This window comes from Salmo salar, chromosome 10 (genome assembly GCF_965601325.2).
Source record: "Salmo salar chromosome 10, fSalSal1, whole genome shotgun sequence".
NCBI lineage: Eukaryota > Metazoa > Chordata > Actinopteri > Salmoniformes > Salmonidae > Salmo > Salmo salar.
This window is the reverse complement of record NC_138300.1, coordinates 119,392,170-119,405,225: the sequence shown is the minus strand read 5'-3', so window position 1 is coordinate 119,405,225 and position 13,056 is coordinate 119,392,170. Positions and strand designations below refer to the sequence as shown.

Sequence of the window (13,056 nt, the reverse complement as noted above, 5' to 3'; positions counted from 1 at the left end):
TTTCCACACCTGGATTGTAAAATATTTGCACATTATTCTTTAAAAAAGTCTTCAAGCTTTGTCAAATTGGTTGTTAATCATTGCTAGACAGCCATTTTTAAGTCTTGCCCTAGATGTTAAAGCCAATTTAAGTCAAATCTGTAACTTGGCCACTCGGGAACATTCAATGTCATCTTGGTAAGCAACTGCAGTGTGTATTTGTCCTTGTGTTTTAGGTTTTTGTCCTGCTGAAAGGTGAATTTGTCCTGCTGAAAGGTGAATTTGTCTCCCAGTATCTTTTGGAAATAGTCTTGGGTGATATACCGTTTATACCACATACCCGGGTATTTTGAAATACGCCTGCCTTGTTGGTTTGTCAAATAAATTACATTCAGCTCAGGGCTCTAGCTATGCATTTGGTTTGCTAACTTGCTAGCTATTTGGCTAAATGTCAAGATCAAGCTTTTTTGTTACAACAGAGACATTTAATCAAATCAAATCAAATGTTATTTGTTACACGTGCCGAATGCAACAGGTGTAGACCTTACCGTGAAATGCTTACTTACAAGCCCTTAACCAACAATGCAGTTCAAGAAATAGAGTTAAGAAAATATGTACTAAATAAAATAAAGTCAAAAATAAAATCAAAAGTAACACAATAAAATAACAATGACGAGGCTATAATCCCCTCCCGGATCAAGATCCCTGTTGCCTAAATTGTTTTGTGTTGTATTTTTTTATACGACCCCTTATGTGCACTTCCAGTAATACTGTATACCCCGGTATAGTACTGAAAACGGTATGACAGTGTGAACATCTGGATACGGCCCAACACTATTTGGAAAGCAGACTGAACCACTAGGATTCTGCCTGTACTTAGCTCTATTTCCTTAGTCCTCCCTAGTCCTTGCCGATGACAAGCATACCCATAACATGATGCAGCCACCACCATGCTTAAAATATGAAGAGTGGTACTCAGTGATGTGTTGTGTTGGATTTACCCCAAACATAACAATTTGTATTCTAGTCATAAAGTCAATTTCTTTGCAAGATTTTTTGCAGTTTTACTTCAGTGCCTTATTGCAAACAGGATGCATGTTTTATATTATGTTTTATTCTGTACTAACTTCCTTCTTTTCAGTCTGTCAATTAGGTTAGAATTGTGGAGTAACTACAATGTTGTTGATCCATCTTCAGGTTTATCTGGAAAAACCTCCCTGGTCTTTGTGGTTGAATCTGTATTTTAAATTCACTGCTTGACTGAGGGCCTGTACAGGTGATTGTATGTGTGCAGTACAGAGATTAGGTAGTCATTATTGCACACAGAGTGAGTCCATGCAACTTAAACAGCAAATGTTTACGCCTGAATTTATTTAGGCTTGCCATAAGATTTAAGTCATTTAACAGACGCTCAAATCCAGAGCGACTAACAGAAGCAATTAGGGTTAAATAAAGGTTTAAATAAATAAAATAAAAATAAGTGACTTGTTCAAGGGCAAATCGACAGATTGTTTACCTTGTTGACTTAAGACATTTCAGCTTTTCATTTTTTAATCAATTTGTACAAATTTAGAAAAACATAATTCCACTTTCAAATGTGTAAAAAGTCAAGGGGTGTGACTACTTTCTGAAGGCACTGTATAATGACTACAGTGCATATATTTAGTGGAGAGGTATGGACTGGTATAAGACAGAATAGCAGAGGAATTTCCTTTTTTGGTTGAAATTAAACAGTGTAAGAAATGCAACTTTGACATGGTTACCACATGTAGCGTCGTGAAATATGTTGTTGAATCAGTGATTCATCCTTGTTATAACTGTCACAGTTGTGGTAGGAATGAGCGGACCAAAGTGCAGCGTGTGTGTCGTTCCACATTTTATTTATACTGTGAAACTATGCGATACATAAATAAACCTGAAAGACAAAAAAAAAAAAAAAAAAAACGTGACGCAGAGGTGAAACAGACACTACTCAAAACTAATCTCCCACAAACCCAGGTGGAAAAAACCCTACTTAAGTATGATCTCCAATTAGAGACAACGAGGACCAGCTGCCTCTAATTAGAGATCATCCCAAACAAAACCAACATAGAAATACAAAAACTAGAACATAGAAATACAAAACATAGAAAAACGCCCCCTGTCACGCCCTGACCTACTCTACCATAGAAAATAACATCTTACTATGGTCAGGACGTGACAATAACCCTCCCTAACATGACATATGGCCTACGTAACAATGTTACACGCATATGTTCATGTTTTATTGTCTGGCTAATGAGCAAGAGTACTCCCCTGCTTTTAACTTTTTACCGTCAAAGAAAAGACTGTATTTTCATAGAGGAGAAAAATATAGCACGAGTCTGGTGGTTAGAGGGGGGTTCTCCTTCTCGTTCTCTCTTTCATTTAAACAGCTGTGTCAACATGACAGATTTTCAGAAGCAGGCAGAGAGAGAGCTGGAGAGAGAGAGAGAGAGAGATAGAGGGAGAGAGAGAGGGAGAGAGAGATAGATGGAGAGAGAGATGGAGCGAGAGAGAGAGAGAGAGAGAGATAGCGAGAGAGAGAGAGAGAGAGAGGGAGAGAGAGAGGGAGAGAGAGAGGGAGAGAGAGAGGGAGAGAGAGATGGAGAGAGAGATGGAGCGAAAGAGAGAGAGAGAGAGAGAGAGAGAGGGAGAGAGAGATGGAGAGAGAGAGAGCGAGAGAGAGAGAGAGAGGGAGAGAGAGAGAGATGAGAGAGAGAGCGAGAGAGAGATGGAGAGAGAGAGCGAGAGATAGCGAGAGAGAGATGGAGAGAGCGAGAGAGAGAGTGAGTGAGTGAGTGAGTGAGTGAGTGAGTGAGTGAGTGAGTGAGTGAGTGAGTGAGTGAGTGAGTGAGTGAGTGAGTGAGTGAGTGAGTGAGTGAGATTTGTTGATTTCAAAAAATCTTTTGACTCAATTTGTCATGTGGGTCTGCTAAACACCAAATAATGCATGCAGAGCAGAATTAGGCTAATTATCACAATCCAGAAAAGAGACGTTACATTCTACCACCACCTAAAAGGAAGCGATTCCCAAACCTTCCATAACAAAGCCATCCCCTACAGAGAGATGAACCTGGAGAAGAGTCCCCTAAGCAAGCTGGTCCTGGGGCTCTGTTCACAAACACAAACAGACCCCACAGAGCCCCAGGACAGCAACACAATTAGACCCAACCAAATCATGAGATTTAACACATTGGAAAGGATTAACAAAAAAACTGAGCAAACTGGAATACTATTTGGCCCTGAACAGAGAATACACAGTGGCTGAATACCTGACCACTGTGACTGACCCAAACATACGTAAAGATTTGACTATGTACAGACTCAGTGAGCATAGCCTTGCTATTGAGAAAGGCCGCCGAAGGCAGAAGTGGCTCTCAAGAGAAGACAGGCTATGTGTACACTACCCACAAAATGAGGTGGAAACTGAGCTGCACTTCCTAAACTCCTGCCAAATGTATGACCATATTAGAGACACATATTTCCCCCAGATTACACAGATCCACAAAGAATTAAAAAACAAATCCAATTTTGATAAACTCCCATATCTACTGGGTGAAATTCCACAGTGTGCCATCACAGCAGCAAGATGTGTGACTTGTTGCCACAAGAAAAGGGCAACCAGTGAAGAACAAACACCATTGTAAATACAACCCATATTTATGTTTATTTATTTCCCCTTTGAACTAAACTATTTGCACATTGTTACAACACTGTATATATACAGTGAGTGTAATGTTTACTGTAAACTTTTTATTTGTTCATTCCACTTTTGTTTATGATCTATTTCACTTGATTTGGCAATGTTAACATATGTTTCCCATGCCAATAAAGAACTTTGAATTGAATTGAGAGAGACAGAGACCAGAGACAGAGACAGAGGCAGAGACAGAAAGAGAGAGAAAGAGATGTGTAGAAGCAGAAAGGCACTAAGCGACTAGAGAGGCATAAGGGATGACAGGGATGAGGGATGACAGTTTATGTATTTACAGACAGGAGGACTCCCTGTTGATACGTTGATCATTTATCTGAAGGATTATATATCTAAACTATTTCCCCTCTACTTCACTTTGGTCCCCCTCTATTCCCTCTCTCCTAACTCCCCACAACTCCCACAGTGTGTGTGGTCGGTCGACTGTTCCCTGCTCCATAAGTGATCAAACCAGTCCCAGAGCTGGCAGAATGATAGTTTTAGCTCGTCTGTATGAAGCACTGACGCAATAAAACCTTGTTAAAAGTATAGCTAAGACAAACAGTGCAGCTCCCAATCATGGAGAAGCTAAGGAGGCTACTTTACATACACACACACAGGCTTGCGTGCGCGCACACACACACACACACACACACACACACACACACACACACACACACACACACACACACACACACACACACACACACACACACACACACACACACATTAGGCTGTCCTCATTAGGTTGTACCTTTCTAGGGAGAGCCAGGGAGGGCCAGGGAGTTCCAGGGAGGGCCAGGGAGGGCCAGGGAAAGCCAGGGAGGGCCAGGGAGAGCCAGGGAGGGCCAGGGAGGGCCAGGGAGGGCCATGGAGGGCCAGGGAGAGCCAGGGAGGGCCATGGAGAGCCAGGGAGGGCCATGGAGGGCCATGGAGGGCCATGGAGGGCCAGGGAGGGCCATGGAGGGCCAGGGAGAGCCAGGGAGGGCCATGGAGAGCCAGGGAGAGCCATGGAGGGCCATGGAGGGCCATGGAGGGCCAGGGAGAGCCAGGGAGGGCCATGGAGAGCCATGGAGAGCCATGGAGGGCCATGGAGGGCCATGGAGGGCCAGGGAGAGCCAGGGAGGGCCATGGAGAGCCAGGGAGAGCCATGGAGGGCCATGGAGGGCCATGGAGGGCCAGGGAGGGCCATGGAGGGCCAGGGAGGGCCATGGAGGGCCATGGAGGGCCAGGGAGAGCCAGGGAGGGCCATGGAGAGCCAGGGAGGGCCATGGAGGGCCATGGAGGGCCAGGGAGAGCCATGGAGGGCCATGGAGGGCCATGGAGGGCCAGGGAGAGCCAGGGAGGGCCATGGAGGGCCATGGAGGGCCATGGAGGGCCATGGAGGGCCAGGGAGAGCCAGGGAGGGCCATGGAGAGCCAGGGAGAGCCATGGAGGGCCATGGAGGGCCATGGAGGGCCAGGGAGGGCCATGGAGGGCCAGGGAGGGCCATGGAGGGCCATGGAGGGCCAGGGAGAGCCAGGGAGGGCCATGGAGAGCCAGGGAGGGCCATGGAGGGCCATGGAGGGCCAGGGAGAGCCATGGAGGGCCATGGAGGGCCATGGAGGGCCAGGGAGAGCCAGGGAGGGCCATGGAGGGCCATGGAGGGCCATGGAGGGCCAGGGAGAGCCAGGGAGGGCCATGGAGGGCCAGGGAGGGCCATGGAGGGCCATGGAGGGCCAGGGAGAGCCAGGGAGGGCCATGGAGGGCCAGGGAGGGCCAGGGAGGGCCATGGAGGGCCAGGGAGAGCCAGGGAGGGCCATGGAGGGCCATGGAGGGCCAGGGAGAGCCAGGGAGGGCCATGGAGGGCCAGGGAGGGCCAGGGAGGGCCATGGAGGGCCATGGAGGGCCAGGGAGGGCCAGGGAGGGCCAGGGAGAGTCAGGGAGAGAGGGCTGGCAGAACTCTAAGTGCCTGTGGGAGAGAACTGGAGGAGGGGGAATGTGGTTAGCGGCGGAGGGTGTGTGTGTGTGTGTGTGTGTGTGTGTGTGTGTGTGTGTGTGTGTGTGTGTGTGTGTGTGTGTGTGTGTGTGTGTGTGTGTGTGTGTGTGTGTGTGTGTGTGTGTGTGTGTGTGTGTGGGTGGAAAGTCCTGTACTGCTGTGCTGTGCTTGCTTTTTTCTCTAAGAGAAGTTTTGACATCCACTGTGGTGCATACTGATGGCTTTCCAGTGCTTAAATCCCCAAACTTGCATTCTTCTAAAAACACACATATAGGCGTGTGCACATATTCATGTACACACACACACTTAAAGTGCAGCATGTTCTCATTTTTAATATGCTGAGCCACTAATCGTTAACAAACTGTTTGAAACTTTAACTAAACATTTTTCTCCACATGAACCATGAACACATAACCTGTAACATCTAAACAAACCACACTCTTTGTACCCATCACAAAACATCACCAAACACCACAAAACATCACCAAACACCACAAAACATCACCAAACACCATGAAACATCACCAAACACCACAAAACATCACCAAACACCACAAAACATCACCAAACACCACAAAACATCACCAAACACCATGAAACATCATCACACACCACAAAACATCACCAAACACCACAAAACATCACCAAACACCACGAAACATCACCAAACACCACAAAACATCACCAAACACCACCAAACACCACCAAACATCATCAAACATCACAAAACATCACCAAACATCACAAAACATCACCAAACACCACAAAACATCACCAAACACCACCAAACATCATCAAACATCACAAAACATCACCAAACACCACAAAACATCACCAAACACCACAAAACATCACCAAACACCACAAAACATCACCAAACACCACCAAACACCACCAAACACCACAAAACATCACCAAACACCACCAAACACCACAAAACATCACCAAACACCACAAAACACCACAAAACATCACAAAACATCACCAAACACCACAAAACATCACCAAACACCACAAAACATCACCAAACATCACCAAACACCACAAAACATCTTGAAACATTCCAAAATATCATGATACATAACGAAACATCACTAAACACCAGGCGGCAGGCAGGCAGGCAGGCAGGCAGACAGACAGACAGACAGACAGACAGACAGACAGACAGACAGACAGACAGACAGACAGACAGACAGACAGACAGACAGACAGACAGACAGACAGACAGACAGACAGACAGACAGACAGACAGACAGACAGCAGGTACTGGGTCATGGTGCAAAATATCATGATACATAACGAAACATCACTGAACATCACTAAACATCACCAAACACCATTAAACATCATCAAACATCACAAAACGTCACCAAACACCACAAAACATCATCAAACACCATGAAACATCACCAGATACCACCAAATCAAAATCAAATGTATTTATATAGCCCTTCTTACATCAGCTGATATCTCAAAGTGCTGTACAGAAACCCAGCCTAAAACCCCAAACAGCAAGCAATGCAGGTGTAGAAGTACAGTGGCTAGGAAAAACTCCCTAGAAAGGCCAAAACCTAGGAAGAAACCTAGAGAGGAACCAGGCTATGAGGGGTGGCCAGTCCTCTTCTGGCTGTGCCGGGTGGAGATTATAACAGCAGATGGCCAAGATGTTCAAATGTTCATAAATGACCAGCAGGGTCAAATAATAATAATCATAGTAGTTGTCGAGGGTGCAACAAGTCAGTAACACAAGAGTAAGTGTCAGTTGGCTTTTTCATAGCCGATCTTTGAGAGTATCTCTACCGCTCCTACCAAACACCATGAAACATCACCAAACACCACAAACATCATCACACACCACAAAACATCATCAAACACCACAAAACATCACCGAACACCACGAAACATCATCAAACACCACAAAACATCATCAAACACCACTAAACATCACCAAACACCACAAACATCACCAAACACCACAAACATCACCAAACACCATGAAACATCACCAAACACCACAAACATCACCAAACACCACAAAACATCACCAAACACCATGAAACATCACCAAACACCATGAAACATCACCAAACACCACAAAACATCACCAAACACCACAAAACATCATCACACACCACAAAACATCACCAAACACCACAAAACATCACCAAACACCACAAAACATCACCAAACACCACAAAACATCACCAAACACCATGAAACATCACAAAACATCATCACACACCACAAAACATCACCAAACACCATGAAACATCACCAAACACCATGAAACATCACCAAACACCACAAAACTTCACCAAACACCATGAAACATCATCACACACCACAAAACATCACCAAACACCATGAAACATCACCAAACACCATGAAACATCATCACACACCATGAAACATCATCACACACCATGAAACATCACCAAACACCACAAAACATCACCAAACACCACAAAACATCACCAGATACCACAAAACATCACCAAACACCATGAAACATCACCAAACACCACTAAACATCACCAAACACCATGAAACATCATCAAACACCACAAAACATCACCAAACACCACAAAACATCACCAAACACCATGAAACATCACAAAACACCATGAAACATCACAAAACATCATCACACACCACAAAACATCACCAAACACCACAAAACATCACCAAACACCATGAAACATCACCAAACACCACCTCCCCCCGAAACATCACAAAACACCATGAAACATCACACACCACAAAACATCGCCAAACACCATGAAACATCACCAAACACCACAAACATCACCAAACACCACAAAACATCACCAAACACCATGAAACATCACCAAACACCACAAACATCATCACACACCACAAAACATCATCAAACACCACAAAACATCACCAAACACCACAAAACATCACCAAACACCATGAAACATCACCAAACACCACAAAACATCACCAAACACCACAAAACATCACCAGATACCACAAAACATCACCAAACACCATGAAACATCACCAAACACCATGAAACATCACCAAACACCATGAAACATCACCAAACACCATGAAACATCACCAAACACCATGAAACATCACCAAACACCACAAAACATCACCAACACCACAAACATCACCAAACACCATGAAACATCACCAAACACCACAAAACATCACCAAACACCATGAAACATCATCACACACCACAAAACATCACCAAACACCACAAAACATCACCAAACACCACAAAACATCACCAAACACCATGAAACATCACCAAACACCATGAAACATCACCAAACACCATGAAACATCACCAAACACCATGAAACATCACCAAACACCATGAAACATCATCAAACACCATGAAACATCTCAGCTGTATTTACTCAGATATCACAGCAGGAGTTTACAATTGAGCTGGCCGGGCAGACAGACAGACAGACAGACAGACAGACAGAGACAGACAGACAGACAGACAGACAGACAGACAGACAGACAGACAGACAGACAGACAGACAGACAGACAGACAGACAGACAGACAGACAGACAGACAGACAGACAGACAGACAGCAGCGCGTACTGGGTCATGGTGCATGTCAAGAGGTTGCATGAGAGAGCTCTGCCACACATAGTGCCAACTCTCTGCCAGCAAACAGATGGCAGCATCGCTACTGGGAATCCCAGGGAAAGAAGATAGGGTGGGAGAGAGAGGAGAGGAGAGGGGAAAGGAAGAGAGAGATAATCCAATGAAATAGTGTCAACAACGGCCCACCTAATACCTCACTAGAATGATGAGGAACTCATACAGCCCTCTGCAGACTCTGATTCTTCAATCGCTTTGATCTCTACACATCTTACTGCATGTATGTGTTAAAAGACAATAGCTTTGTCCCAATATCCACACTTATACCAATAAGTAATGTAGTATGGAAATTCTTTCAAATCAGTTGTTGCGTTATTTGTTTCCACTGTAGCATCTGCGGCGTAGCACATGAACATCGCATAGCTACTTATCTAACAGATCATTGTATAATGTTGTGCGTTTGTAGCGTCTGCGGCGTAGCCTGCACCCGGGGCTGTTGAGGAGGATCTCCTCCACATGGACCACCACCACCTCAGCTACGGGCCTGCCCACCATCGAGCCTGGACCAGTACGCAGGCCCAGCATCAGCATCAAACCCTTCCACGAACCGCTCACCTGCAGGTAGGCTACAGTACTGACCCCGACTCTGGTCCTTACCCTAACCCTCTCAAACTATCCAACAGTACAAATACAGCATGGGTTAACCCTTTAGACCCCAATAGAATTCTAGAATGGTGCTATGGGTTCTAGAATGGGTTTTTAAAAAGAAGTTTGGCATGAAATTGTAATCGTACCGTGATCACCATAGTGATAATCACAACATGCCTGTCATCAGTAGGATATTGGAGTTGAAATGGGTTCACTTTACTATAACATGCTAAACCCAGAGTCATACTGTGGCATAATGAAGCAATACGCCCCAGCAGACAGTCATTTATGGAAATGGACCATGTGCCCCATGTGGGACAGAGAGACTCTGTGCTCTTTTTTTTGTAAAAATTGTTTTTTTTAAAAGCAGACTCTTATCCAGAGTCACAGTTAGTGCATTAATCTTAAAAGATAGCTAGGTGATACAACTACACATCACAGTCATAGTACATTTTTTTCAAGTTATCAGCAAAGCCATAACTTAGGGGGAGTTGGGTTATGCAAAAAACACAGGACAAACATATGGGTTAAGTTCCTTGCTCAAGGGCACATCAAAGGATTTTTCACCTCGTAGGCTCGGGGATTCAAACTAGCAACCTTTCGGGTTACTTGCCCAACGCTCTAACCGCTAGCTGCCCCCCAGCTTAAGGAATTAACCTGAATAACTAAAACATGGAAGACACTCCATTATACATGAATTCTGCAGAGACAGGAGTCAGAGTTGTGTATATAATAAACAGATGTAGGCCTTTGGGGTTTGTGAGTACTAGCTGGGAGCTTTGACTGTGGCTACATTAAGTAGGCAGGTCTCTCTCTCTCTCTGTGTGTGTGTGTGTGTGTGTGTGTGTGTGTGTGTGTGTGTGTGTGTGTGTGTGGTGTGTGTGTGTGTGTGTGTGTGTGTGTGTGTGTGTGTGTGTGTGTGTGTGTGTGTGTGTGTGTGTGTGTGTGTGTATGAGTGTATGAGTGTGTGTGTGTTGCTGGGGGTCTTGGGAAGGCTGCATAGAATTGAGATGTGACTGATAAACTGAAATGAAAACAGCTGAAAACGTCCTAACAAGGCCACAGTCACACACTGTCTCACAGTCAGTATTTTCCCCCTGTCCCTGAACCAATACATAGTATATTATTAGTCATTTCCAACATGAAATCTTCTCTAGATTGATGCGTGATGCTGAGAATACACAGGCCTGTTATGATGTTTTGGTATTATTATTGTGCTATAGTTCACATGGATCCATGTCCTTTAATAGTCTCTGTTTTGTAATTAGACGACGTTGTGGTAGGTTTGTGTTTAGGGAATGTCTCCACAGGGTCAATATTTCCTATGAAGGGGTTACTGTGACATTATTTATTGTTTGAGCATGAGCTGATCTAACCAGCTGATCTAACCAGCTGATCTAACCAGCTGATCTAACCAGCTGATCTAACCGAGCTGATCTAACCGAGCTGATCTAACCAGCTGATCTAACCGAGCTGATCTAACCAGCTGATCTAACCAGCTGATCTATCTGAGATGATCTAACCAGCTGATCTAACCAGCTGATCTAACCAGCTGATCTAACCAGCTGATCTATCTGAGATGATCTAACCAGCTGATCTAACCAGCTGATCTAACCAGCTGATCTAACCAGATGATCTAACCAGCTGATTTAACCAGCTGATCTAACTGAGTTGATCTAACCAGCTGATCTAACCAGCAGATTTAAACAGTTGATCTAACCAGCTGATCTAACCAGCTGGTCTAACCAGCTGATCTAACCAGATGATCTAACAAGATGATCTAACCAGCTGATCTAACCAGCTGATCTAACCAGATGATCTAACAAGATGATCTAACAAGATGATCTAACCAGCTGATCTAACCAGCTGATCTAACCAGATGATCTAACCAGCTGATTTAACCAGCTGATCTAACTGAGTTGATCTAACCAGCTGATCTAACCAGCAGATTTAAACAGTTGATCTAACCAGCTGATCTAACCAGCTAATCTAACAAGATGATCTAACCAGCTGATCTGAGTTGATCTAAACAGCTGATCTAACCAGAAGATCTAACCAGCTGATCTAACCAGCTGATCTATCCGAGCTGATCTATCCAGCTGATCTAACCAGCTGATCTAACCAGCTGATCTAACAAGATGATCTAACCAGATGATCTAACCAGATGATCTAACCAGATGATCTAACCAGCTGATCTAACCAGATGATCTAACCAGCTGATCTAACCAGCTGATCTAACTGAGATGATCTAACTAGCTGATCTAACTGAGATGATCTAACTGAGTTGAGCTAACCAGCTGATCTGAGTTGATCTAACCAGCTGATCTAACCAGAAGATCTAACCAGCTGATCTATCCGAGCTGATCTAACCAGCTGATCTAACCAGCTGATCTAACCAGCTGATCTAACCAACTGATCTATCTGAGATGATCTAACCAGCTGATCTAACCAGCTGATCTAACCAGCTGATCTAACTGAGCTGATCTAACCAGCTGATCTAACCGAGCTTTAGCATGATAGTGTGTGTGTGTGTGTGTGTGTGTGTGTGTGTGTGTGTGTGTGTGTGTGTGTGTGTGTGTGTGTGTGTGTGTGTGTGTGTGTGTGTGTGTGTGTGTGTGTGTGTGAGAGAGATGGAAAGTATGCGTGCATACTTGAAGAACCAATGCTGAAACATTCATGAGAGAGCTTATTCTCATTGTCTTTCAAAGCTGAACGCAGACAGAACAGATAAAAATTCTCTTCCTTCATGTTCCTATCCTCCTTCTCATTTACCCCTCAACACGCTCATGACATAGACATGAAAGGCTTCTCTAATGAAGACAAACACACACACACACACACACACACACACACACACACACACACACACACACACACACACACACACACACACACACACACACACACACACACACACACACACACACACACACACACACACACACGACAGGTCGACACAAAAGGGCTCTCTGACTGAGCATAAGTTTTGTCTGTAAATGGAAACTTCCTGGCAACATTAGGTCCTCTGTGTGGGTCTGGAGCAACATGCAAGCGGATAACAGAGGAGGGACTACACACACCCGCACAAGACAGACATATGCACCCAAACACACACACACGCACACACACGCACACGCATGCAC

At 44.7% G+C, this 13,056-nt stretch overlaps 1 protein-coding gene across 2 annotated transcripts in view; it reads left to right on the top strand.

Annotated features, from left to right (window-relative positions):
• LOC106561697 (cGMP-inhibited 3',5'-cyclic phosphodiesterase 3A) overlaps positions 1-13,056 on the top strand; it is a 224,941-nt gene that overhangs the window by 169,299 nt on the left and 42,586 nt on the right. For both annotated transcript variants that reach the window (XM_014125905.3, XM_045688503.2), the window contains exon 5: positions 9,732-9,886. In XM_014125905.3, the coding sequence (XP_013981380.3) occupies positions 9,732-9,886 (155 nt within the window). The remainder of the gene's footprint in view (positions 1-9,731; positions 9,887-13,056) is intronic.